At 35.9% G+C, this 27,016-nt stretch overlaps 1 protein-coding gene across 13 annotated transcripts in view; it reads right to left on the reverse strand.

Annotated features, from left to right (window-relative positions):
* DZIP3 (DAZ interacting zinc finger protein 3) overlaps nucleotides 1-27,016 on the reverse strand; it is a 109,012-nt gene that overhangs the window by 42,652 nt on the left and 39,344 nt on the right. For 9 of the 13 annotated variants that reach the window (XM_059164208.1, XM_059164211.1, XM_059164213.1 and 6 more), the window contains 9 exons: nucleotides 26,645-26,725; nucleotides 26,197-26,321; nucleotides 23,267-23,381; nucleotides 17,326-17,445; nucleotides 15,572-15,673; nucleotides 13,472-13,564; nucleotides 12,643-12,695; nucleotides 3,084-3,160; nucleotides 763-1,380 (listed from right to left, as the gene is read on the reverse strand). In XM_059164208.1, coding sequence (XP_059020191.1) covers nucleotides 763-1,380; nucleotides 3,084-3,160; nucleotides 12,643-12,695; nucleotides 13,472-13,564; nucleotides 15,572-15,673; nucleotides 17,326-17,445; nucleotides 23,267-23,381; nucleotides 26,197-26,321; nucleotides 26,645-26,725 — 1,384 coding nt within the window. Of the gene's footprint in view, nucleotides 1-762; nucleotides 1,381-3,083; nucleotides 3,161-12,642; nucleotides 12,696-13,471; nucleotides 13,565-15,571; nucleotides 15,674-17,325; nucleotides 17,446-23,266; nucleotides 23,382-26,196; nucleotides 26,322-26,644; nucleotides 26,726-27,016 lie in introns of those variants that run through there. The other 4 variants (XM_059164217.1, XM_059164216.1, XM_059164215.1 and 1 more) reach the window with 3 other exon arrangements.

Below are 27,016 nucleotides of genomic sequence, written 5' to 3' on the forward strand. Positions count from 1 at the left end.
GATGCTGAGATGTCTTGAACTCAATTCTCCATGATGGCAAATGAGAAGCTATCCAGGAATGTTGAAGAGGAGATACAAAGTCTTTCCTATATCAAGAGACAATGTCCGGGAAGGGCTATTGCTGACCTTGAATACTTGCATAAACATTGTTTGTTTGTTTGAAATTACTCATGGGCATGGCCAATGGACAGCTATCAAACTTTTAAACTAAATATCATGGTTCTGCTGGAAAGGAGGAGAAAACATATATCCCCGGTGTATCCTTGAAACACATGGAACCTGTTTTCCATGGTTTTCCTTAATTTTATAGTAGTGATAACCTTCAACAATTCCTTTCTAAAAACAAAAACTCAACAAGTCAAGAGAAATCCTCTTGAATTGTTAACTTTCCCCTACTTTGATCTCAATAAGGCAAAACTTTTTAGTTCCTGCATTATAATACATTTCTATGTTTCTATACCTTTATTCTTGTTTCCTTCTGAAATGTCCTTCTCCATCTTCTTCACTGGGCTAATTTTTACATGTCATTTAAAGATTCTTTAAATATTACACTCTCCAGAAAGGTTTTCTTGGACTCTCTTAGAGTAGGATTTCCCATGGTATTCTGGAACATTTCTAGCACTATGATTTTTATGAGTTTCTTGATGAGTCTATCCTCCCAAGAATGTGAATTCACTGAATCTCCTGCACTTAGCCCTGTGTCTGGCACATGGCAGATACTCAGTGAAGATTTACCAGGTGAAGTAAGTAATTATTTTGTACCTTGTTGATAGCAGGATAACATCCTCTGGATGATTTCTGGTACTGGTATGCCTAGGTAGATAGACAGTTGATGGTAATCGAGGGAGATATTCTCAATGGGATTCTCCTTCACTTTCTCAATATCCTCTTGCTTCATCCCAAGGCGCAGAAGAATATCTGAAACTTTTTTCCAAATTGAATTGAATTGTGACTCAGTGAGACCATTCATCAAAATCTCACTAAGGAGGATATCCCTGTATTTGCACAGCCTCAAGATGTCTGCAGACTTAGAGAGATCAGAAGATGTTGGTTCCATATTCCAGCCTTTTTTGGGTGCAGGGAATACATTCAAATGCTTTATGAGAGCTAAGAGGAGGTACAAGTCAAACTGTTTGGACTGTGGTAGCTCCTTGTTTGGGGGATAAAGCAGATGCCATGCTCCACCCAAAGGGTGATTGGTCCAAAGATGGTTGTAGTAGGGTTCCAGCACATTCTTGTGTATAAGAAGCTCTTTTTTCAAAAGAGGGGGTGGCATAGCCTCATCAAATATTTGCCGGACAATGTCAGTACCAGAAATGATAATTATATGAAGCAGGTGATAGAAATAATTATAATCAAGTTTGAAGATAGGCATTTCATCTGAAAATGAATTTTGAGAAGTCAAAACATTCCACATTAATGCTCTTTTTCCATGTGGTCTTTTGTATTACATCCTAAGCTCCTGTAGGACAGGGACTATTCCAAAAGAATGAAGTACAATACAGTGCTTTGCCATAGCCAGTGCTCAATAAGCATGCTGCTGTCTAGCTGTCAAAAAATCCCAACAAAAACAATATATTCCCAAGCAAAAGTAATCACAAAGACTAATCACACAGAAGCCTTTCAACCATCCAGGGTTTTGTTCAAGTAAGTGAGCTTTGGCAACCAAATGGCATAAAAAATATTAAGCCTTTGAAAATTCTGAAGACTCTCAAGAATGGTAACTGCCAGTGTTTAATTATACTTTATTTAAGCAACTACGTTTTATCTTAATCAGCACTGTCCAGTAAAACTTTCTGTGATAAAAATGTCTTAAGATTTGGTCTACTAGTCACTGAACACCAGAAAAGCTGCTTTTTTGACAAAGGAATTGAAACTGAATTTTATTTAATTTTTATTAATTTAAATAGCCACATATGGCTAGTGGCTACCATATTAGACAGTATAGAGCTTTATCAAAAAATATAAAGTGACAAAAAATATAAAGTGACTTAATGCCTTAATGCCTACTACTGGAAGTGTAGTCCACAGGCCAGCAGTGGCATCTGTAAGGGAGCCTCTTAGAAATTCAGAATCTTAGCATCCCTCCCACCACCACCCCCAACCCAGAGCTACTGAATTGGCACCTGTGTTTTAACAAAATCACCAGATGATTTAAATATATATTAAAGTTTCAGACACGCTGACCTGATGATGATGTTCTTACCCTCTCAAAAAACAAATTAATGACTAAGTTTATTAAGTTTATTATTAAGATATTTATTTCATCAATGAAATGGAATAAAACATGAGAATGAACTACTTTGTATTTTCCTAGTTTAACAGCACCTCCAAAGAAGGAGAGTAGACTGAGATGAATTAGAAAGTAATAAGAACTTGATATAAGATGGTATATTTTTATATAAGTATCCAAATATGTATTTATTATAAAATGCAGCTTTATTATTTTATCCTTCATGATTCTATGTTTTGAGAAATTTTAAAACTAATATTCTTGTTTGATGTACTTGACACACTGTGGAGGCAAGCAAGGTTACAAAGCAAAAGGCCCAAGGAGCTTTCTCTCACTGGCCAAAGAAGACGCTAACTGGGATCAAGAACGTTCATTTCCCCCTAGCAAGAAGGACTGGCACCAAACTATTCTTCCATGGGAGTAGGAGCCCGAAAGTATCCAAGTGCTAAATGGCTGGCATTTCTTAGCATACTGCTGAACAGCTGGCACCTAAGTTTAGACTACTTGGCTTTGAGCCCAAAATTTTAGCTCTATTAAAAGGGAATGCAACAAGAAGAGATGCTGGTAGGTAACACCTGCTGGAGTCCAATCTTACTGGATAGTGACAGTTTTATATACACTAGACCTAACAAACTTCTCTACAGGATGCCAAGGTAATATTAAACCCACACACCTGCTGATTTCTGTCCATGAATTCCAGCCTATGCCAAGTGATGCTTGCTTAGTGTAAACCCAAGCCCAGTGAATGACAAACATAAGCACATGGTTGTTAATGGCACGATACTGTACAGAACAAGTCAAAACTTTTAATACGGTTTTCAAGAGGAGGCATAGAAGAATAAAACAGTACCTTTTGTACTAAATTTTAAACTGATCTTCGGTCTTATATCAGTATCAGTAATTTTCAGAGACATTAACTTTTTATAACTGCAAGTAGAAAAAAATTAAGTTACAGTTAATAACAAAGTCGGTCAAGATTTCTGGCATCAGCATGGCTAAGTAAGTAAGCACTTTCTTTTCCTCCTTCTCCTGGAAAAACTTAAAAACAAAGGAGAAAAGGGAATGAACAAACAAAATGCACTAACCCCACATTGTCATTTTCATTGGAATTATGAGAAAAATAGATTTGCTAGATTTCACACCAAAAAAGAAAAAAAAAATCATGTGACTAGCTTATTTGTAAAAAGGCTGTATGGCAGCAGAAACATTGCTAAAAAAACAGCAAATCTATAGCTCGGTTGGGACCCCTCTCCAACATAAGATCTTTCTACCAATCATTATTCCAAGGAAATTCAACTCATTCAATGACTAGTGATATAAAAAGAAAAAAAGAAGGCAGCAATGAAGAAACCAGCATAACAGCAATACAAATAACTAGGAAAAAAAATGAGGTTAAAAGTAGCAAACTTTATTAAATAAATGAAACACTAAGTAAATGTTGCCATAAAACAGATGAGAAACTTGAGACTTGGCACTGAGATGAACTTTCCCACAGAAAACAAAACAAAAATGGGACAATGCCACCACAGAATGTTCAATGAGGACAGAGATTTTGGTGGTACTTGCTGTTAACTACTTTATCTCCAGCACCAGAACACTGCCAACCACCCACTATGCTGGAAACATTTTTAACTCTAACAGTATGAATTACTGGTGAAGACACTGAGTAAAAGGAATTTTGGTGGTGGGAGTGTCAATTGGTAAAACCACTGTAGCAAACAGTTCAGCAAAACCTACTAAAGATGAAGAATAGGACAGAGGGCCTAACCAGTTCTACTCCTAGGTATAAATTCTGGAAAACTTTCTATACATATACATTTGGACACATGTCCAAGCATGTTCATCATAGCCCTATTTGCTACAGCTGGAATTCAGAAATAACCCATATATCTACCAGTGTAATTAAAGTAGTACAGACATACAATAAAATTATAGCAATAAAATGGAAAAACTATAAAAAGAATGCATCACACAAATAATGTATAGGTAAGCATAAAAAACATAAGTGTTTAAATGTATATAAAGTTTAAAACAGAAAAAAATTAAATTATAAGTAACAATATATTATGGAATTTATATCTAGAAATAAAACATGACAACAATAACACAAAAGATGGGAAGATATGGAAACATATGATAAGGTTCATACATGCTCTGTGATATAGTTTTTGAAAATGGACTTTGAAAAGTTAAAAATGAAAGCAAATTGGGGAAAATCAGAGGGGGAGATGAGCCATAAGAGACTGTGGACTCCAAGAAACAAACTGAGGGTTTTAGAGGGGACGAGGTGTAGGAGGATGGGTGAACCTGGTGGTAGGTACTAAGGAGGGCACATATTGCATGGAGCACTGGATGTTGCACATAAACAATGAATCTTGGAACACTGCATCAAAAACTAAAGATGTATTTTATGGTGACTAACACAATTTACAGAATAGTTAAAAATGTGTATCATAGATCTTAGATCACAAGAAGAAAGCAAGAAAAGGAAAACACCCAGGAAATAAAACAGATGGGGAAAACTGAAAACAACCAGGATGATGATAGATTTGAATCCAACCATATCAATAACTATAGCAAATTTAAGAGTCTCATGCTCTACCGACTAAGCTAGCTGGGCACCGCTCAACTATAGCAAATTTATATGGAATATATATTCCAATTTAACAGACAGATATTGTCAAGTTGGATATAAAGAAGCAAGTCCTATGCTTATAAAAACTCTCTTTAAATACAGATATATGTAGGTTAATGTAAATAAATGCAAACATATTAATCCAAAGAAGATATAAAATGACTGACAGGTACATGAAAAGGTGCTCAATATCATTAATCATCCAGAAAATGAAAATCAAAACTACAATGAGAGATCACCTCACACCTATTAAGAGTAGCTATTATTAAAAACACAAAAGATAACGAGTGATGGCCAGGTTATGGAGAAATAGGAATCCTTGTGCACTGTTGGTAGGAATGTAAATTGATACAGCTACTAGGGGAAACAGTATGGGGGGGCCCTCAAAAATTAAAAACAGAATTGAGCCAGCAACCTCACTGTTGGGTATATATTATACACCTGAAGGAAATGAAATCTCTAGCTTGAAGAGATATTTATTTCCCCATGTTCACTTTAGTATTACTTACAATAGCCAAGACATGAAAACAAACTGAATGTCTATCATGGATGAATGGATAAACATAATATGATTTAAACACACACCACACATACACATACACACACACACAGGAGTACTATTCAGCTATTTAAAAAAAAAAAAAAAGGAAATCCAGCCACTTGTGACCACATGGATGAATCTGGAGAGCATTATGTTCAGTGAAATAAGCCAGACAGATCAAATACTATATGATCTCACATATATGTGGGAGCTAAAAATCCCCTGAACTCACAAAAACAGAAAGTGGAATAATGATTGCCAAGGATGAGGATGTGGGAAAAATGAGAAAGAGGGTCAAACAGTATAAACTGGGGATCCAATTCCAGTGTGCAGCACAGTTACCATAGTTAACAATACTGTTCGTATACTTGAAAGTTAAGAAAGTAGGTGCCTTTTTTTTTTTTTTAAAGATTTTATTTCTTCATTTGCCAGAGAGAGAGAAAGAGAGAGAGCGCACAGGCAGGCAGAGTGGCAGCAGAGGGAGAGGCAGGCTCCCCGCTGAGCAAGGAGCCTGATGTGGGACTCGATCCCAGGACGCTGGGATCATGACCTGAGCCGAAGGCAGCCAATTAACCAACTGAGCCACCCAGGCATCCCCCATTTTTTTTTTTTAAGATTTTATTGATTTATTCTAGGGAGAGAGGGAGCATGCGTGTGAACAGGGGAGAAGCAGAGGGAGAAGGAAAGGGAAAGAATCTCCAGCAGATTCCACAGAACTCCACATGGACCTTGATTCCATGACCCCCAGATCACAACCCTCGCTGAAACCAAGAGTCTGATGCTCAACTAACTGGAGCCACCCACGAGCCCCAGAAAGTCAATCTTAAAAGTTCTCATCACATACACACACACACACACACACACACACACACACACACACAAATGTTAATGCATCCATCACCTCACACAGTTACCTAACCTTACTGTGGTAATCATTTCACAATATATATGTGTATCAAATCAACACTTTGTACACCTTAAATTTACATAATGTTATATCTTTAAAAAGCTAGGAAAGGGGCACCTGGGTGGCTCAGTTGGTTAAACGTCTGATTCTTGATTTCGGCTCAGGTCATTATCTCAGGGTCCTGTGTGGGGCTTCACATTCAACAGGGCGTCTGTTTGAGATTCTGTCCCTCTTCCACTGCCTCTCTGCCCACCAACCATCCCATGTATGCTCTAATAAATAAATCTTAAACTTCTTTATTTTTAAGATTTCTTATAGGAAAAAAAAGCAGCAATATGTAAAAGATAAATAGATCGTGAACAATTGTTATTTATCCCAGGAAAGCAAGGTTGATAAAGCATTTCAAAATAAGTGCATGTACCCATGCACTTGGTGATCCCAGCTTTGTAGTAAAGCTTGAAATCAGGCAATGTGATGCCCCAAGGGTTTTTTTCTTTTTCAACATTTTCTTAGCAATTCAGGGTCTTTTCCAGTTCCATAAAAGTATTCTTTGGTCAAATAATCTTCGACAAAGCAGGAAAAAATATCCAGTGGAAAAAAGACAGTCTCTTCAATAAATGGTGCTGGGAAAATTGAACAGCTATGTACAGAAGAATGAAACTCATCCATTCTCTTACACCATACACAAAGATAAACTCAAAATGGATAAAAGACCTTAACATGAGGCAGGAATCTAGCAAAATCCTAGAGGAGAACATAGGCAGTAACCTCTTCGACATTGGCCACAGCAACTTCTTTCAAGATATGTTTCCAAAGGCAAAGGAAACAAAAGTAAAAATGAACTTTTGGAACTTCATCAAGACTGAAAGCTTCTGTCCAGCAAAGGAAACAGTCTAACAAAACAAAGGCAACCCACAGAATGCGAGAAGATATTCTCAAATGACACTACAGACAAAGGGCTGATATCCAAGACCTATAAAGAACTCCTCAAACTCAATACTCAAAAAACAGGTCAAAAAATGGGCAGAAGACATGAACAGTCACTTCTTCAAAGAAGACATACAAATGGCTCACAGACACATGAAAAAAATCTTCATCAACATTAGCCATCAGGCAGATTCAAATCAAAACCACATGGAGATACCACCTTACACCAGTTAGAATGGCCAAAATTAATAGGACAAGAAACAACAAATGTTGGAGAGGATGTGGAGAAAAGGGAACCTTCTTACACTGTTGGTGGAAATGCAAGTTGGTGCAGCTGTTTTGGAAAATAGTGTGGAGATTCCTTAAGAAATTAAAAATAGAGCTACCCTATGACCCTGCAATTGCATTACTGGGTATTTACCCCAAAATACTGGCTATTTACCCCAAAGATGTAGTGAAAAGAAGAGTCATCTGTACCCCAATGTTCATAGCAGCAATGGCCATAATCACCAAACTGTGCCCTTCAATAGATGAATGGATAAAGAAGATATGGTCACGGATTGCACAGAGCACTGGGTGTGGTGCAAAAATAATGAATACTGTTATGCTGAAAATAAATTAAAAAAAAAAAAAAGAGAGATGGTCCATATACACAATGGAGTATTATGCCTCCATCAGAAAGGATGTTGAAATATGTTGCAATACCCAACTTTTGTATCAACATGGACAGGTCTGGAGGAGATTATGCTGAGTGAAAAAAGTCAAGCAGTGAGAGTCAATTATCATATGGTTTCACTTACTTGTGGAGCATAAGGAATAACATGGAGGACATTACAGGAAGGAAAGGAAAAGTGAATTGAGGGGAATTGGAGAGGGAGATGAAGCATGAGAGACTGTGGACTCTGAGAAACAAACTTAGGGTTTTGTGGGGAGGAGGAGGAGATAGGTGAGCCTGGTGGTGGGTATTAAGGAGAGTACATATTGCGTGCAGCACTGGGTATGGTGCAAACAATGAATCCTGGAGCACACACACACACACAAGGAGTACACAGAAAAAAAAATAAGTGTATGTAATTCAGCATATTAACAACAAAAAAAGAAAGAATAAGAAAAAAAAACCAATGATCATTTCAATGCATGCAGAGAAGCATTAATTCAATACCAATTCATGATGTGACAGAACGAACCTTGACCCTTATGTCACACCATCTGCAAAACTTAACTTGAAAATGGATAATAAATCTGTAAAACCTAAAAACTTAAAACTTAGAAAAAATATAGGAGAAAATCTTTTGATTTGTGGGTGGAAAAATTTTTCTTAAAACACAGAAAGCATTAAGCATAAAAGAAACATAAGACTTTACTGAAATTATTAATTTGTGCTTTTTGAAAGATACCTCTTAGAAAATAAAAAGACATGCCATGGACTGGGATAAAATATTTTTAAAATACATTTTAGGTAAAGAACTTTTATCTGGAATATATAAAGAAATCTTACAGCTAAAAATAAAACAAACAATCCAATGAAAAAAATTGGCAAAAAATTAGAATAGATAATTCATCAAAGAAAATATATGGGATATGGGTGGCAAACAAACACATGAAAAGATATTCAATTTCATTAGTCATTAGGCAAATGCAAATTAAGACCACAATAAGAGACTATTACACACCTGCAGAGAAACTAGAACTCTCCTATATTGCTGGTGAGAATGATAAAATGTACAGCTGCTTTGAAAACCATTCGGCTTAGTTTCTTTAACCTTAAACATATACCATATGAATCAGTGCTCCTGCTCCTAGGAATTTGCACAAAAGAAATGAAAGCATATGTCTTCATGATTTCATATATGTGAGTATTTATAGTGGCTTTATTCACAATAGCCCATACCAGAGACAACTCAAATATTATCAGCTGTTGAATGCATAAATAAGTTGTAGTACATCTATACAATGGAAGACTACTCAGCAATAGACAAAAATAAACTATAGTGATACATGCAATAACATGGATGAATCTCAAAAGCATTATGCTAAGTGAAAAAGTTCAGATGCAAAAGGTTTTCCTACTAAAGGACTGTCAGTAAAAAGCGTATTATCAGAACAGACAGCATACAAATGGTTACCCAGGTTTAGAGGTTGGGAGAAGGGAATGACTGAAAAAGAGATTTGGGGGAAACTTTTGGGGAAGATAAAAATAGTCTGTATCTTGACCATGGTAGTGGTTATCCAACTGTATACAAAGAAACTCATTTAAATGTTTATTTCTAAACAGTTAATTTTACTGTATATAAACTGTAGCTTGAAAAATCTGACCTATAAAAAGAACTTCAGTGTTTAGGGCCCCTGGGTGGCTCAGCTGGTTAGTAACTGGTTAAGCAACTGCCTTCGGCTCAGGTTATGATCCTGGAGTCCCGGGATAGAGTCCCGCAGCAGGCTCCCAGCTCTGTGGGGAGTCTGCTTCTCCTTCTGACCTTCTCCCATCTCATGTTCTCTCCCTCTCTCAAATAAATAAATAAAATCTTAAAAAAAAAAAAGAACTTCAGTCCTTAGAAATGCACTTATAGATGACATTTTTTATAAAAAAGACCAAGAAAGGGATGACTGTGATGGTCAGGATAACAGTTACCTAGAGAGAAGGTGAGGAGTTGAGGAACGGGGAACAGCCACAGGGAGTGCTTCTGGAGTGGTGGCAAAATCCTACTAACTTGGGTGGGGACACAAGAGTGTTTGTTGTATAATAACTATTAAACATTGCATTTATATTTTGTGAGCTTTTCCTCAAATATATTTTAATAACAATAAAGCATCTTAGATTTTTTTAAAAAATAGCCATCCTATTATTCATGCATAAAACCCCATGAAATAGCTCCTCCAATTTGGCAACTGAGATCCAGTTACCAGAGGATTCTCCCACAGTAAACAACTTAAAACCTGGGAAAATTACAAAAAGCAGCTCCCTGAGGCACTGAGAGTAGAAAGAAAAGACCAACTTTGCTGAGAGGGTACATGCTCAGGGTAGAGGAGGAGAGAACTGGATGAAATGTCAATAGTTCACCTAGCTTAGAGCTTTTAACCTGGAGCTAGGTATAGTCTGGTGGAAAACAAGTCTCCCAGACTACAGGAACCAGAAAATTGAAGCCAGGGAACCATGGCTACTTAAGAGAGTGGGGGGAATCCCAAAAGGGAAAGAGTCAGAGAAGAGATCTCCAATAGTTTCTAGTCAGACCTCTGACTGCCGAATTATCTATGGATGGAACAAACTCAAAGCAGCTCAGATGAAGGTAAAGATCTCAACTGAGACTAGAACCACTGCCCACCCCCAAAAGAGTTCACAGTTCATATCCAAGTTAACTGACTGTCAAAACAAAAGTAACACACCCATTGCAGAATTAGGAATGCAGAACCTCTATATCAGTCATGTATTTATTGGGTGCCGGCTATATGTCAGGCACCCACATGGCATTATGCTATGTACTAGGAATATAAGAGTAAGCAAGATAAAGTGCTTGCCTTCAAGGAGGATATAGTCAGATGGAGAAGACAACCAAGAAAGTACAATAAAACTTAGTATAGCTGACCTTTGAACTGAACATGGGTTTGAACTTATACATGGATTTTTTTTTGTAAACTCAGTATAGCACTATAAATACATGTTCTCTTTCTTATGATTTTCTTAGTAACATTTTTTCTCTAGCTTACTTTAATAATATAGTATATAATAATATACAAAATATGCGTAATTGGTTGTTTATGCCATCAGTAACGCTTCCAGTCAACAATAGGCTATTAGCCTGTTGGGTTTGGGGGAGTCAAAAATTACATGCAAATTTTTAACTGTGGGGGGCGGGCAGGGTCAGCACCCCTAACCCCCATGCTGTTCCATGGTCAATGGTAAATTTTTTTTTTCCTTCTTTTTTTTCAAAGATTTTATTTATATATTTGACAGACAGAAATCACAAATAAGCAGAGAGGCAGGCAGAGAGAGAAAGGGAAGTAGGCTCCCTGCTGAGCAGAGAGCCCGATGCAGGGCTAGATCCCAGGACCTGGGGTCATGATCTGAGCCAAAGGCAGAGGCTTAATCCACTGAGCCATCCAGGTGCCCCAATGGTAAATTTTTTGATAAAAGTAAAGGGAACACGTGATTAAAAAAAAAAAAAAAAAAAACACCTAATCTAATGAAAGTTAAGGGTTTCCAAAAATTTTAATTGGCAAAGCCAAAGGAACAGAATATCCAAGCAAGGCCTAGAGGTTAAATAGATGGCATACCTAAGGAGTAAAAGAAGCCCAGTATAGTTGGTGCACATATAGTAAGAAAAGAATAATGAGAAATGACTCTAGTGAGTATAGCAGTGACAAAGGTGTCTGAAGAGCCAACCTAAGAAACTGAACTAAATTAAGAGCAATGAGAAGCTTCTGAAAAGATTTTTAAATGAAGTGATATAGTTCAATTTTCATTTCTGAGAAGTGTTCTTGATGTCTATGTGAAGAACAGAAGTGAAGAAAGGTAAGGCTAGGGACAAAAAGGCCAGTTTAGAAGCTGTTTCAGAATTCCAAGTGAGAAATAATAACTTCATTTAGTTTAATGCAAATGTTGGAGCAGAAGTAAGGGAGGCATTTACAGTATATTTAAGAAGCTGAATTGACTAGACTTAAAAAAACTTACAGAGCAGTGTTGGGAAGAAAGACTGCAAGTCCATTTGTGGGAATGTTGAACAATGGATATTTTTGGAAAGCAAAAGTGGAGCTATTTAGTATGCCAGTAGATAGATCTAGGTTTTAGGAATGGAACCTGTGCTAGAGAGAAAGACTTTTCATTAGCACATGGAGGAAAACTGATGTCTTAGATATCAATGCCATTATTTCTGGTAGACTGAAGAATAGTTGAAATTTATACTTGCAGTAGAAGAAAAGAGAATCAATGAATTAGGAGAACATTTTATATGAAATCTCTAATTTCAATAGCAATAATGCTCTTTACCTCTTTTGAGTTCCCAGCTTATACTGTATCTTCCTCTGCAATATAATTTTCTCATCCAAGAAATTGGAGAATTCTAATTGTCAGACAAGCTTGGATGAGTTTTGAAAGCTAGGAGAAAGTTTTCATACCCAAACAACCTAATTTAAATAGCTTTAAGAAAAACATCTTGTTTTTAGAAAAGGATTATGTTCATACTTAAAGGAAAAGTATCCATATAATTTATTCTTTACTTTAGAATTTAAAAGTCTACAAAGTGGGGAAAGAATGGGAAATAAATGTCAACCAAATACAATTTTTTCATACAACTAATACTACTTTAAACTTAATGGAGCTCCAACAAGTGAACAGAAACAGAAAAAAGCAGCAAGTGAAAAATATATACATGCTCAGGAAAAAGAATATTTTATTTCAAGCTTACCTTGCTCCTAAATTTTCAATGGTTATATATTCATCCTTTCTCACAACTTCAAACTGCAAGTGATAGAAAAAAAAAATAGCCCTAAAGTAGTTCAATTTTCAAAATTCTTTAATGTTACTTCTTAGCCTTAATATTTGAAAAAAGATAATGAGAATGAAACTATAGAGACTTTAAAACAAGTAAAACAGAAGTAACAAGGTGAGCCATAAGCAATCCTAATCAAACAAAAAACTAGAGTTGATCTTAAAAAGCAATTCTACTATATATCAGTATAGGACTTAAATGCTCAATCTGAAACACAAAAATACACATATGTAGGGAAAAAAATAATACATATTTCTAATTTTAGTCTATTTACATACATACTGAGAATTAAAGATATTTCATTGAATAGAAAAAATTAAGTGGATACCATCTGAGTATATAACACGTATAGTATGTGACGTTCTATAGATAAATTCATGGGAAGATGCTCCCAGACTCTAAGAAGTTCAGAAAGTCTAAAATTATTTTTAAGCTTTGATGGAACAAAATTAGATTATCATTCTTGGTTTAGGACAGACTTTCTTCATTGGTACAGCCATTGCCAGCTTTGTCTCTCTGCCTCCCTCCCCCTCTGTGTCTTTATTTTTAATTTTTTTTTTATTCTTAAAGACCACATAAATAGTACTTTGGAGAAATCAAATAGGAAGGTCAGAGAGCTTAGTCATCATCAAAGAGAAAAAATATGTCTAGAATGCCATTATTATGATTCTCAAATCTGTTTGAAGTAAAAAATGCCATTCCAGTGAAAGCAAGAAAAAAATAAGAAAAAGATAAAGATACTCACCAAAATTTTAACAATTCCAGGTACATCACATTGTAGCATCCTTACCATGTCACCTGTACATCCTTCCTTCAAACATTTTTTCCCACTAAAGGCCTAAAATTATCAATAGAAAAAACAAATCGCTAATAGAAAAAATATATAAACAATAGAAAAAAATCATTAATCTGCAAATCTGATTAAAGTTAAAAGCTGATGTTGCTAGATGGTAAAACAAAAGATGAGAATAAACATTTGAGAGTTAGCTGTTCAAAGATAGTCCATTTCTAAGATGTGGTATACATATAAAATGGAATACTATGCAGCCATCAAAAGAAATGGAATCTTGCCATTTGCAATGATGTGATTGGAACTAGAGGGCATTATGCTGAGTGAAATAAGTCAATCAGAGAAAGATAATTATCATATGCTCTCCCTGATATGAGGAATTTGAAAGGTATTGTGGGGGTTTTGGGGGGTAGGGAAGAAAAAAATGAAACAAGATGGCATTGGGAGAGAGACAAACCATAAGAGACTCTCAATCTCACAAAACAAACTGAGGGTTGCTGGGGGGAGGGGAGTAGGGAGAGGGTGGTAGGGTTATGGACATTGGGAAGGGTATGTGCTATGGTGAGTGCTGTGAAGTGTATAAGCCTAACGATTCACAGACCTGTACCCCTGGGGCTAATAATACACTATATGTTAATAAAAATAAAAAACAAAAGTAAAAAAGTAGTCCATTTCATGTATCAATGGATTTCCTATTTAAAATGCATGATCACACTTTTCTCTCTCATCATTTCTACTTCAAAGTCTTCAAGTACCAAAAAAAAACAGCCTAAAATGTGCTCACCATCCCTAGGTAAAGCAACGTCAAGTGAAATGTACTAATTAAGCAAATGTAAAATACTGAATTCTATCAGATATATGAGGGTTCTGGGGAAAAGAACAAAAATGCTGATTCCTTTCTCTGGCTCTAAACTTGCTATTTCCCCTGGTTAAGTTACTCAGTTTTCTTGTACTTCTTTTTCTGAGGTTGAACTATACTGATCGCCCTAACAATCAAAGAAAATGAAAAGTATTCACATGTTGCTTAAAAAAATGAGTAAGACTTCACACAATGATTTTTAGTGTATAAGGCAAGTTCATGTTTTATCTATTAATCTTCACAATGATCTTAAGAAGTAGGTATTACTATTCTCACTTTATGGTTTAGAAAACTGAGTTTCTGAACGGTTAAATCACCAAGCTAATGTAAAAAAAAAACAAAACAAAACAGTAAGTGGTTCAATCTGGACTTGAACCCAGATCACCCAACTCTATATACAGTGTTCTTTGTACTATGCCACAATTGCTTTATAATGGTTTTCTGTTGTATGCACAATATAAACACTCTAGAACCAAACAGTATAAACCCAACATATGGCCATTAGCTCACTAAAAAGTAATCAATATAGAATCAGGCTTTGGTATTTAATTTAGTTATACTACTTTAGGTAAATATAAATAATTACAAATATATGATTGAAGACTATAACATTTATTATTTTTCTCTATCCCTTAAAATAGAAACTATCCTTAAAATTATATGTGTCCTTTCACTTTTTTTGTGTATAGCAAGTATATTCTTTGATTCTATGTCCTTTATGTGAGTACACACGCAATCTATTTTTTTTTTTTTTTAATTAGAAAGAGAGAAAGAGTGTGAGCACAAGCAGAGGGAGTGGAAGGCAGAGGGAGAAGAAAACCCCCCCATGGAGCAAGGAGTCCGAAGTGGGACTTAATTCCAGGACCTTAGGGTCATGACCTGAGCCAAAGACAGCCACCTAACTGACTGAGCCACTCGAGTGTCCCACAATATTTCTATTTTTAAGAGCATAAACTTTTGAAAGGGAGGGAAAAGATTGACAGAAATCACTAACCAAAGCAACTAGTAGAGTATCCCCTGAAAAGATGTGTTTATTAATAAATGGTGATGATGAACAAAGAATAATGAGGAAAAAAGCATCAGAGATAAGAGCAAAAGAAAAATAGAGCCAGAAAAAAAGCAGAGAAGGATGTGAACAGGAAGTAATGGGATGGATAAAAGAAATGCTGTAAAGTTTTGAAGGAAAAAACAAATACCTGATCATTTTCACCTGGATATTTTAAATTCTTGAACTTTTTCCAACAAATTTTATGGAAATAAACACAGCAGCTTTTACTACACATTAACTGAAAAAATCCCTGGAAAAGACGAAAGAGTAAGCTGTTGATATGGAAATAATAATTCATATAGGTATAAAAAATACTACTGCAAGTCTCATTCATCCATTCACTTATTTGGACATGAACACCTTAAGTGACTTTCAAAATTATGCTATAACTAGACGAGTTTGACATGGCATTCAAAATTTATCAACAGATCACTGGTAATCAACTTTCTAAGTTATTTTTATAAGTCCATTTTTACATCACTAAAGACAGAAGTATAAGGACAAAAAGAAAAGGTAATTATTGGAGTAAGCCAATGTAATATTTTCCATATACTGACACATATACTGTTGTTCTGTTACAACAAAATATCAGAAATTTGGTGAGTGACCTTTTTAGAGGAACATGTTTTCTACCCCTCTTCACCTCTATTTTTACATTTCTCTTTTCCTCCTGCCCCAATTCCATACCATATTCCCCTGGAATCTCTGTTAACAATCACTAGACCTGATTTGCAATGTTAATGACAGATAGTTACTGCATTATCTCAAGGTATAAATTTCTAGTCCTTCCCAGTATGTACTCCCTGGGCACTATAGTCCTGCTTCCTTTAAATAGGTAAACTGCTTGGATGACAAAGATCTGAATTTTGTGGCCAGGACTTTCTGAGGCTACATGCTGTCCATGTGACTAGAACCCTGGAAGCCTCCCTGGGAAACCTTAGGACCATATCACCTAAACCAGACCAAGTTGCCACCAACCCTGAACAGCCCACTTCCCCAGGCCTACTTTCCAGTACCTGTATTAATCTAATGAATACATTTTGGATTTCTTCCCCCAACACTCACTGTATACGCATCATGCTTTGCAACTGGATTTCCATTATATGATAGAAATGGTGTCAGACTGGCACTGATGGTTACATCTCATCCTATCTTGTGATTTCCCACAGCCTTATTTTGATATAATCAAAGAGAACTAGATTTGATGTACTTTGTTGAATTTCTTCAGATCCAGGCTGGTTTCACTTTGCTTGCCCAAGAACCATTCAACAGAAAATCATCACTTACTTAGTAACAGAATTCTTGAAGAGTAACACTTTTTCTCCTTAATAAAATGCTGATATTCTAAACCTACAACATTTCTAACTGTAAAGAATATTCCACATAATTTTTACTGCTATAATTGCAGAGACATTAACTATAACTACAGAGACATTTGAGTATTACAAAATCCCTAGCAAAATTGATTTACTTTTTATTGACTCCCAGATATATATAATTCCTGTTCACTATGAATTTAAGTTCTTAGAGACAGTCAAATTTTTTTTTTAAGATTTATTTATTTGAGAGACAGGTAGGAGTGTAGGTACAAACTCGAGAGGGGGAGGGGCAGAGGGACAGAGAGGGAGAGAGAGAATCTCTGGCATACTCCCTGCTGAGTGCAGAGCCTGACCCAGGGCTTGATCTCACAACCCTGAGATCATGACCTGAGCTGAAAGCAAGAATTGGATGCTTAACCAACTGAGCCACATAGGTACCCGAAAATATTCAACTTCTTAACTGGATTACTACTATAATTAAACCAAGTACTCTTTTTAAACAATATTTTGATGCATAACTATAATTTGTATGTAAGTTTAATTTTATAATTTCATTTTTAAAAACAGTTAATAATTATATTACCTTGTAATTGGTGTTCTTTAAAATGTCAGCTTCGCAAGATCGTTCACAATCTAGATAACTGCAAATGGTCTGCTTCATTATATTACTTTCTGTTGTCTTGATAAAATCTTTAAGAAGATCCTAGATTTTAAAAATTTTTAAAAAATTATGTATTATTAGTAACAAGATTGAAATACTTCCAATATTTTACCTTAAATAATATGTCCATTTTATTATCTCCCTTTTTGAAGGCACTATATGTTTTTTACTAAAACAGCAATAGAACATTTTTTCCTCATTCAAAGTAAACAACATATGGAAAGGTCCTAAATTAGAAATACTGGTTTCTTACTGAACATAAACATAGGAGAAAAGAAAAAAGTCTGTGTTTGAAGCTGTACCTCTCTTTACCATCCCAATTCATAGCATAATACCTGACATGTTCCTACTAAAAACTACTTGCTCTGATACACACACACACACACACACACACACAGACAACAAATCACTGGGAGCCCAGGAGGGTCTGCTAGAACTGATTCCCAGAACACTATGTTGGCAGTGGGACTCCTAGAGTAGAGCAATATGCCACTCACTGCCATTATGGGCAGAAGCAGCATACAGAAATATGCTTTCAATATTCAGAGTTGTAACTTGGAATGCAATTTCCTATTTTCAAATGCTGATTAAATGTAGGTGGAACCCATAATGAAGTCTATGTTAAACAGGTCTTTAGACCAAGTCCTTAACACTTATCCCTTAGAGAAAGTATTATAAGATTTCAAATAGTAGTATATTTTTTTAAGATTTTATTTATTTATTTGACAGAAAGAGATCACAAGTTGGCAGAGAGGCAGGCAAAGAGAGGGTGGGGGAAGGAGGCTCTCAGCAGAGCCCAAGGCAGGGCTCGATTCCAGGACCCTGAAATCATGACCTGAGCTGAAGCTTAAGCTGAAGCTTCAGGCAGAGGTTTAACCCACCGAGCCACCCAGGCGCCTCAAATAGTAGTATGTTTAATATACTGAGAATATACAACATGACAAACAAGTTGCTATAGAGTGTTTGATAAATCTAGTTACCATTCATAACATTCCTTTGATAGCATTCAGAATTTTAAATTGATGGCTGATATTGAAGAATAAAGATGTTTTGACCAAGGCAACGAAAATGTTTTAAATATCAAGATAAGAGAGAAAGAAATGAGAGGCATTTAAGGACCTGTCAGTATAAAGGTAGTATATATATCCTGTCAGCATAGCAAATAGCCAAGTGGAAATGGGGAAAAAAGAAACAGGCTCACAGAATGTATATAAGTACTACAGTTTCAAACATCTCAAACTTACTAGTTCAATACTGACCTACTGACACTCCCACCAAATATATGCCACATATATACATATGCCTATATGCAGCTACATGAGTATATATCTGTGTTCTTCATTTTCTCTACCCCACCTCTGTCTCCTTCAGAACACTAACTACAATTTGTAACTACTTTATTAGGTTTTTTTCCCTTTTTAATCCTTTTAATCCTTTTGTTCCTTCTTCTTTACTCCTTATCTCTTGCCTCTTGTCTTTGGCATTCATTCACTCAATATATTTACTGAGTACCTGTTAGAAGCCAGGTTGTTAGGGAAGTTAAGGGATGTTATGGATCTTAAAGACACAGAAGTAAACTTAGCAGGGCCATGGGACCTGCTCATCTACCACCATCTCATCTATCAGCATCTTTCAGCTTCAAGCCAGAAATCTTGAAGTCATCCACTGCATAATGGATTCCATCACCCTTTGTCTGCAATACATCATCAAGTCATTGTGTCGTTTCCCAAAATACACTGTAAATTCTTCCATTTCTATCTCCATTGATAACACTCCATCTTATCTAGATTATTAGCTGTAATAACCAGGTGCCTAACTGGTATACCTCTTCCCCACCGACTCTGCTCCAAGGTACTCTCTATACAAAAGCAAAAGAGTCAGTTCCTTGCTTAAAATCCTTCAGTGGCTTCCCACTGTACCTACCTAAAATAGTCTTAACCCTTACCAAGCATGGACTGCAAGGTCCTGCAGAACCTGCAGAACCTAAATTCAGTATATCTAGCCATCTCTTTGAATTTGTCTCTAGCCTTGCTCATTAAAAAATTCATATGGTTTTGCTTTTTCAGTTCTTCAAACTTGTGTGTCAAGGCCTAAGGGGTTTCCCACACTCTTTTCCATTTACCTAGAATGCTCTTCCCTCAGTCTTTACAGAGCTAGTTCTATTCTCAGCCTTCTGGTTCCCATAAGACCTATCACCTCCCAGAGAGGCACACATGTATATGTGCATATATATATACATAGATAGATGTATACAGGTATATGAGAGTGTATCTATCTGTTCTCTTTTATTATAATTTGATTATATCATTCCAGTGTTTAAAAGTCTTCAGGGGGTTCACATTAACTTCAAGAAAGGGTCTGAACACCCATACTTGGCTTATATAAGGTCTTCCATGATCTGGCTGACATTTACCTCTGACACATTATGCATTCATGATACAAAACAGACTGTCATTTAAAAAGAAAAAAGGAAACATTCATAATGGCAGAAACTCCTAGTAGATAATAGCTGAAATAATCATTAAAATTAAAAACTCAGTAGAAGGATAAGAACAAGGGTAATGTTAAAAATAACCAGGCACTACCCTGATAGGGTGCCAGCATCTCTAGGGGTGCTATATTCCCCCACCAGGATAAGTTTATCTAAGGGGATATATGAAGGTAGGAGCAAATGGGGTAGGGTAGGTCTTTGGTAGAACTCACTTAGGATAAATGGGTATAGGTCAGTCGTCTAAATACCCTAAAAAAAAAAAAAAAAAAAATCTAATCACAATGTCTGCGAAGCAAGATTTTGGGTGGGGTGCCAGGCACCAATCATTACAGATTAAGAACATGCTGGCCTACAGCCAGGATCACTGAAGCATTCTACCCTACTAGACATTAAATCTTTATTGGATTTTAAAGCAGCATAGGGAGGGAAGGCTGGTGGAAAGTCCAAAGCAGCTGGAATGGTGGCTGGATGCCCAAGAAACCCCTGGCAGCAACTATTTTTGAAACACTACATAAATATTTTAACATTATAACAACTAACATGATAGCACTAGTGTGCACTGGCTGAGTATCTGCCCTATGCAGAAAGCTAAAGTTAAGAAAAATCTCCTCTAGAAAGTAAAACAAAAAGATAAAATGTAACAAATAGGGTAAAAAATAAGAAAATCATAGATTTAGTCCAAGATATCAAGTATCTAACAAACATTCCATAAATAAAATGAAAAAAAATCATCTAATGAACTTTTTAAATGTCCCAGAACATTTTCAAAATATAAGCTCAGAACACTAGGGAGCACAGAATATCCTAAGAACTCCCAAAAGGAAAAAAATTAAAACAAGTTATAAGCAAAAGATCGAGAATCAGATGATTAGATTTCTCAAAGTAATATTGGAAGCAAGGAAATAATAGAAACACTCGGAAAATAATTTGCAACCTACAATTCTATGCCCAGGCAAGATATAAAGTATTGAAAAAATAAATTATTTTGAAAACTTGAAAGGTCTCAAAAAATTTACTTCCCAGACTCACTCTTCTCTAAGAAGCTGCTGCATGACTTGTAACACCAAAACAAGGGAGTAAACCTAAAAAGAGGAAAACGTGAGATCCAAGAAACAGAGTATTCTACATAGAAGGATAATCCAAGGAATAAAGGAAAACCCTAAAGCAGATTAAATAAAGATGTATAACTACTGGTAGAATGGGGAAAGAAAAGTGTATGTGTAAAGGGGATGTATAAGAGAGTTTAATAAACCCTCCTCATCTACCATAGAGGGAAGTCAAAAGATATTATCTACAATGGAGAAATATGATAAAAAAGCAATAGATCTTTTCAAAAGATATAGATATATCAAATAAATACGCCTAGAGAGCTGGAAGAAGGTGTCTCTAGTTAGGAACTACAATTAGAGATGATGGACCACAGACTGTTAATTTCGAGTCTTTTAATATTATTTTACACACTGTATATGTGTATTATTTTCCTTGAAAAAATTCACTAAAAATGTCTGGATAACAAAGAAAGATATTTTAAAAGGAGGAGGAAAAAGAGAAAACTAAGACCAAGTAGGGACTGCTTCACGCAAGCTCAAAAGTTTAATGTTAAAATATATAAAATCACTTTTAAGTCTTAGGTTTGAAGTCTTAGGTTTGAAGTGTGATTTTCCTGACAAATGTCAAAAACTGTCTGCTTATTCTACTGATTACTGAAAGAGCTATAGTAAAATAGTACTCTGTGATTGAAGAGTTGTCTATCTCTCCTTCTAGTGTCACCAGTTTTTGTCCCATATGTTTTGAAACTGTTTTATTAGGTTTATACAATTTGAGCTGCTATAGCTTCTAAGAAAATTGAATTTCATAGTTTTTCAAAATATCCACATTGAGGAATGGATCTGGCTTTCAACTCAGTCAAAATATAAGGACCCAGAAAAGCTTAAAGTAAAAGTCTGCAGACAGGTTATTCAAACACTAACCAAGAGAAACCCACTAAACAAATTAAAAAGTTAATAAAAAAAAAAAAAAAAAAAAAAAAAAAAAGTTACTACAATATGGCTTAGAAGAGGAGTAAAAATTAACTCAAAATTAAGAATACCAAGAAGATAAGGGAAATGGAAACTTTCATACTTCATCTTAAGAATAAAAACTGGTGGGGTGCCCAGTTGGCTCAGTTAGTTGAAGCATCTTACTCTTGATTTGGGGTTTGGTCATGATCTCAAGGTTATGAGATTGAGCCCCACCAGGGGCTCCTTGCTCAGTGAGAAGCCTGCTTGAGATTCTCTCCCTCTCCAAATCACACATGCACACATGCGTCTGCCCCTCACTCCCTCTTAAAAAAAAAAAAAAAAAAGAATACAAACTTTGAAAAGAAATATGAAGATAAATATCAACAACTTTGGACTTGATTCACAATTCCACCTTTAGAAATTTGTCCTATAGGAATTATGTGAGAAATGCACAAAGATCACTTTACATAATAATGAAAAACTGGAATGTTTACGATAAACTAAATTTTCAATAGCAAGAAACTGGTTACACAAATTAAAGCAGTTATACGATGGACCATGAAAAAAAATCATACTGTAGAATAATCTAACTACTGGGAAATTCACAGTATATATTTCTAAACTACACATCAATGTGTATAACATCATTCTAATTTACTAAAAATTAAGGGTTCAAGTGTTTATACATGTGCTTCTAGAAAGACATAAATGAAAATACTAACAATAGTTTCTCCATTTGAAGAAATATGGATGAATTTTATCTTTGAGCACTTTTATATCTTTCAAGTTTTCTGAAATAAGCTTTTCAAATTTTCTTAGTATTTTTTAAATTTAAATCAAGAACAAAATAATGGTAAATATGATTAGAAAAAAAAAAGAATTAACTATTACACTTAGCTCCAGCTATGTGAAGTACTGGACTAGTATAGCATTTAATCTTGTTTTTAATACTAACAAATCTTGTTATTTACTAACCCAGCCACCTCACTCCTCTCTATGTGCTGAATCTTACATTCTGCACTAGGTAATGGAATCAATGTTGTTTCTTATACAAAAAGCTAATTTCCAACAAAAGAATGTGCTTGCTATAGAATATGACAAAGTTAGGGGCACCTGGGTGGCTCAGTTAGTTAAGCAACTGCCTTCAGCTCAGGTCATGATCCTGGAGTCCCAGGATCGCATCCCACATCAGGCTCCTGGCTCAGCAGGGAGTCTGCTTCTCCCTCTGACCTCTCCCCTCTAATGCTCTCCCTCTCCCTCAAATAAATAAAATCTTAAAAAAAAATAGATATGACAAAGTTAGCATAGGCCACACTTCATCAAAAATGATTCTGATTAGTCACAGGTGAAATGTCCTTAAGCAATTTCTTACTTTAAAAGTTGTAGGTAAATCTTCATCTTCTGTAGGATCTATGTCAAACCAATGATCATTTGTATCTCCTATTTCTTGTAAACTTTTATGAAATTCTAGCAGTCCTCCATTATATCTGCAAGGCATTTTAAAATAAGGTCAGTTGGAATGGGACTCTGTAACTAGATAGTTTACCAATGAGACAATAAGCAACCCTTCTTTTTTTTTTTTTTTTTTTTTTTTTTTTTTTTTTTTTTTTTTTTTTTTGTAGTAAGTAGGGTGGTGAAAACCTCTGGCATGCTATAGAAATACAAATGCTAGGACTCTCACCTGTGGTAGATTGGGATGAAATACAGGTGGAAGGGGAGGCAATAGATTATGTAGTAGCTCAAGCTTGAACAGAATAGGGGCCATGGTAATTAAAGGGATTGTAGAGTTGGTTGGCTTTTGTCTACTGTCTTGGAAGCCTTGAAGAAAGAGAATGACAGGCACAGGTCAGCCAACTGTTGACTCAGGGCACACTGTGAAAGACAGAGGACTCTATGGCAGCATTTAAAAAGGCTCTAATCTCCTACATCCATAACAATAATCTGTACTGAAAATCAGGCCAAATTTAATCACAAGGTGAAACAAACTGCAAAAGAGACCAAATGCACCTCCTTGACAGAACTATTACCAACTCAGGACACTCTGTGAAAGTTAAAAGGTCTCTATGGTAATATTTTAAAAAAACCTTTACAAGTCTAACCTTATAAGGGCATACTGTGCTGGAAATGGGGCCCTGTATTTAATCACAAGGGTAGAACAGCAGAAAAGACTAAACACACTGCCTCAGCGGGACTGTTATGCTAAAATGAGGGCTTTGACAGGGAACAAGTAGACCATAAGATCTGAAGTGGGGACATTTAAATGAAACCCCTAAAGTGTCCTGAACTCCTCTGGCTGATAATGACCTCTTTCTTGCTAGAGGAGTGCAGAATCCATTTTCTGACCAAGCCAAAATATCATCTAAGGTGCATATATCAAAAGATGATGCCCTCCCTTCTCAAGATCCTCTCCTATCTCGGCTTGTTGCTCATGGACCAATAACTCTGGAACTGGGTATAAGCAGAGTCCAAGTGGGAAACTAGAGTCCCCGCCCCTAAACGAAAAGCTGATTCACCATAAGAACTGCGGAATTTGCCTAGTGTGTACTACTGTGTACAGAAACATATGTGGGAGTGGATCTTAAGAGTGCCGAACCAACAGAGACACAACTGGATAGGGAAGTGTATGCTGATTTGGGATGACTCCTCCACAGTTCAAGATTGATTTTCCTAACAAGGACACCTAAGCCACCTGAGCCAACATGCTGCTGAGAAGGCTACTTCAAGCGTGGATCCAATAATGGCCTATAGTAATTGAGGTGGAGATGCTGGAAATTTTTTGGCAGGGTACTGAAAAAGCCTAGGGAGCTAAGGATGTTAGAATGGACTTCCTACACAAGACCAAAGAAGCCACCACTACACAAGGTTCCCTGAAAAGGTCCAGAGGACAGTCCAGAGGACACAGTGAAAAAGGAACCAGCGTCTTTGAGCAGCTCAGTGGTGACTGTCCTCTAGGCCAAGGATGAAAGTAAATGATGCTGTCCTGTGACTGGGCTTTCTCTTATCAATGATAATGGAAAACAGATTCTCTCCAATGCCCAATGGTCAAGAGACTAAAGAGCAGTTCACACATCTGAGGGAAGGACAGCAGGATACATTCTTTGTCCTGTCTCACAGCTATGTGAATTCTCTCTACAGTATAGACTAAAGAGATTCTGACCATCCTAAAATTCTGTAAAACATCACAAAAGCCCATTTATATTGATGGCATCATGCTACTAAATGGGAAGCAGGAAGTCTTCTGGGTAGCCTAGTAAAAAATAAGCATGCCAGAGGATTGAAGATAAAATCTTACAAAAGAATCAGGTAACTCCCACAGAGGTGACTCTTTGGGGAATCCCATGGTTGGGGCCAGCAGTAATCCTGCATAAGGATTGGCACAGCTGCCAATTTCATCTTTCAAGTCTCAGCCAAACATTATTTCCTCAGGGAGACTTCTGATTCCCAGACCTGGACTGGGTGTCTAGTGAAGGCTACTTAGTTTTTCACTGCATTTTTCTTCATAGCTCTTTATCCTATTTCATAATTGATTATTTGTATAGCTGATTATTTGATTAAGGTCTATAACTCTCACTATACGGTCAGTTATATGAAGACAGGAACGATCTATTTTGCAAACTATCATATCCCTAACACTCAGCACACACAATCTTCAGAACATGCCAAATTCTGAGCAAATAAAATTAATAAATTATGCTCTAATGGCTAAGGACCTCCATATAGGAAGTAAATAGTCCATAAAGGTTCCCCCACACAATTTCACTGTGTGATCCCCAATATTTCCCAAACCCAGACTCTGGACCCTTTCAGTGCTTTAGAAACTCATTTATACCTTAAACATCTATTCCCACTGGTGATCGTATTAATAACTATAACCATCATTTGTTTATTAAACCTAGCATTTCTGTGTTCTGAGAGCTTATTTAATCATCTACAACATCCTTGTTGCAGGTAGGGACTATTATTGGTTCCATTTACAGATAGGAAAAGATAAGGCTGAGTAATATAACATTTCTCAGGGTCATAGATTGGGTACATGGCAAAAAATGTATTTAAACCCAGGTCCGTCAGACTGCAAGGCCTATGTTCCTCATGTCTTTGCTACACTGTCTTTTATTGCCATGACCTGTTAAGTTTGATATTTAATATCCTCAAAAGCATTAAAGAAATTATTATCTACAGGAACAGGTGAAGAAGAACCAGTAGAGCACAAATGTCATGATACCTGGTATACTACAAAAACTATCCCATTTCACAATGCTAAAAGGTGAAAGGCAAGATCTGTCCATTTATTAAAATCCTTACCTCTTCTGAGCACATCGAAGCAAACCACGTCCAAAATAAACTAAACACATAAAGTTCTCACATATTTCATTCTCTTGGATCACCATCTTCATCACTAGAAATTTATTCTCCGCTTCTGTGTAATCCTGTAGGCACATAAAACTAGATTTGGCTGATATAAAAGCATTTGTTCTTTTTACAATAATTATTTTCCAAACTGGAGAAGTCAGAGCAGCTTTCATATTGATACAGTCATGTAGTTGTTTATTCACATCTCTAATCCTAGCATCTGTTTGTGATCACACAGATAATATACTCAATGATTAAAATACTTATTTATAAAAGAACATCTTCTATAGCCAATGTTTCAAAATGAACATTTAGGGAATTTCTAAAATCAACATTTTGTCAAAAAGTAGTCAGTGAGTGTGAGAAGATTTACAATGGGCAAATAACACATGCTACATACCTCTTTCTTTCCTCTTTCAGTAAGTGCCACTCCATACAAAAACAGTAATGTCAAATAATAACCAACATTAATCTGATGTGCCTAAAAGAAAAAAAAATTAATTGGTTATTTACACTAAGTTAATTTTCAGCATACCAAAATTAATTAAATATCCTAGGCCTATCAAAAAAAAAAAAAAAAAACTCACCATTTACAACAACGTGGATGTAACTAGAAGGTCTTATGCTAAGTGAAATAAGTCAATCAGAGAAATATAATAATCATATGATTTCACTCATATGTGGAATTTCAGAAACAAGACAAAGGATCATAGGGGAAGGAAGGGAAAAAGAAAAGACAAAATCAGAGAGGGAGACAAACCATAAGAGACTC

Source organism: Mustela lutreola, chromosome 2, assembly GCF_030435805.1.
Source record: "Mustela lutreola isolate mMusLut2 chromosome 2, mMusLut2.pri, whole genome shotgun sequence".
In the NCBI taxonomy this organism is placed as follows: domain Eukaryota; kingdom Metazoa; phylum Chordata; class Mammalia; order Carnivora; family Mustelidae; genus Mustela; species Mustela lutreola.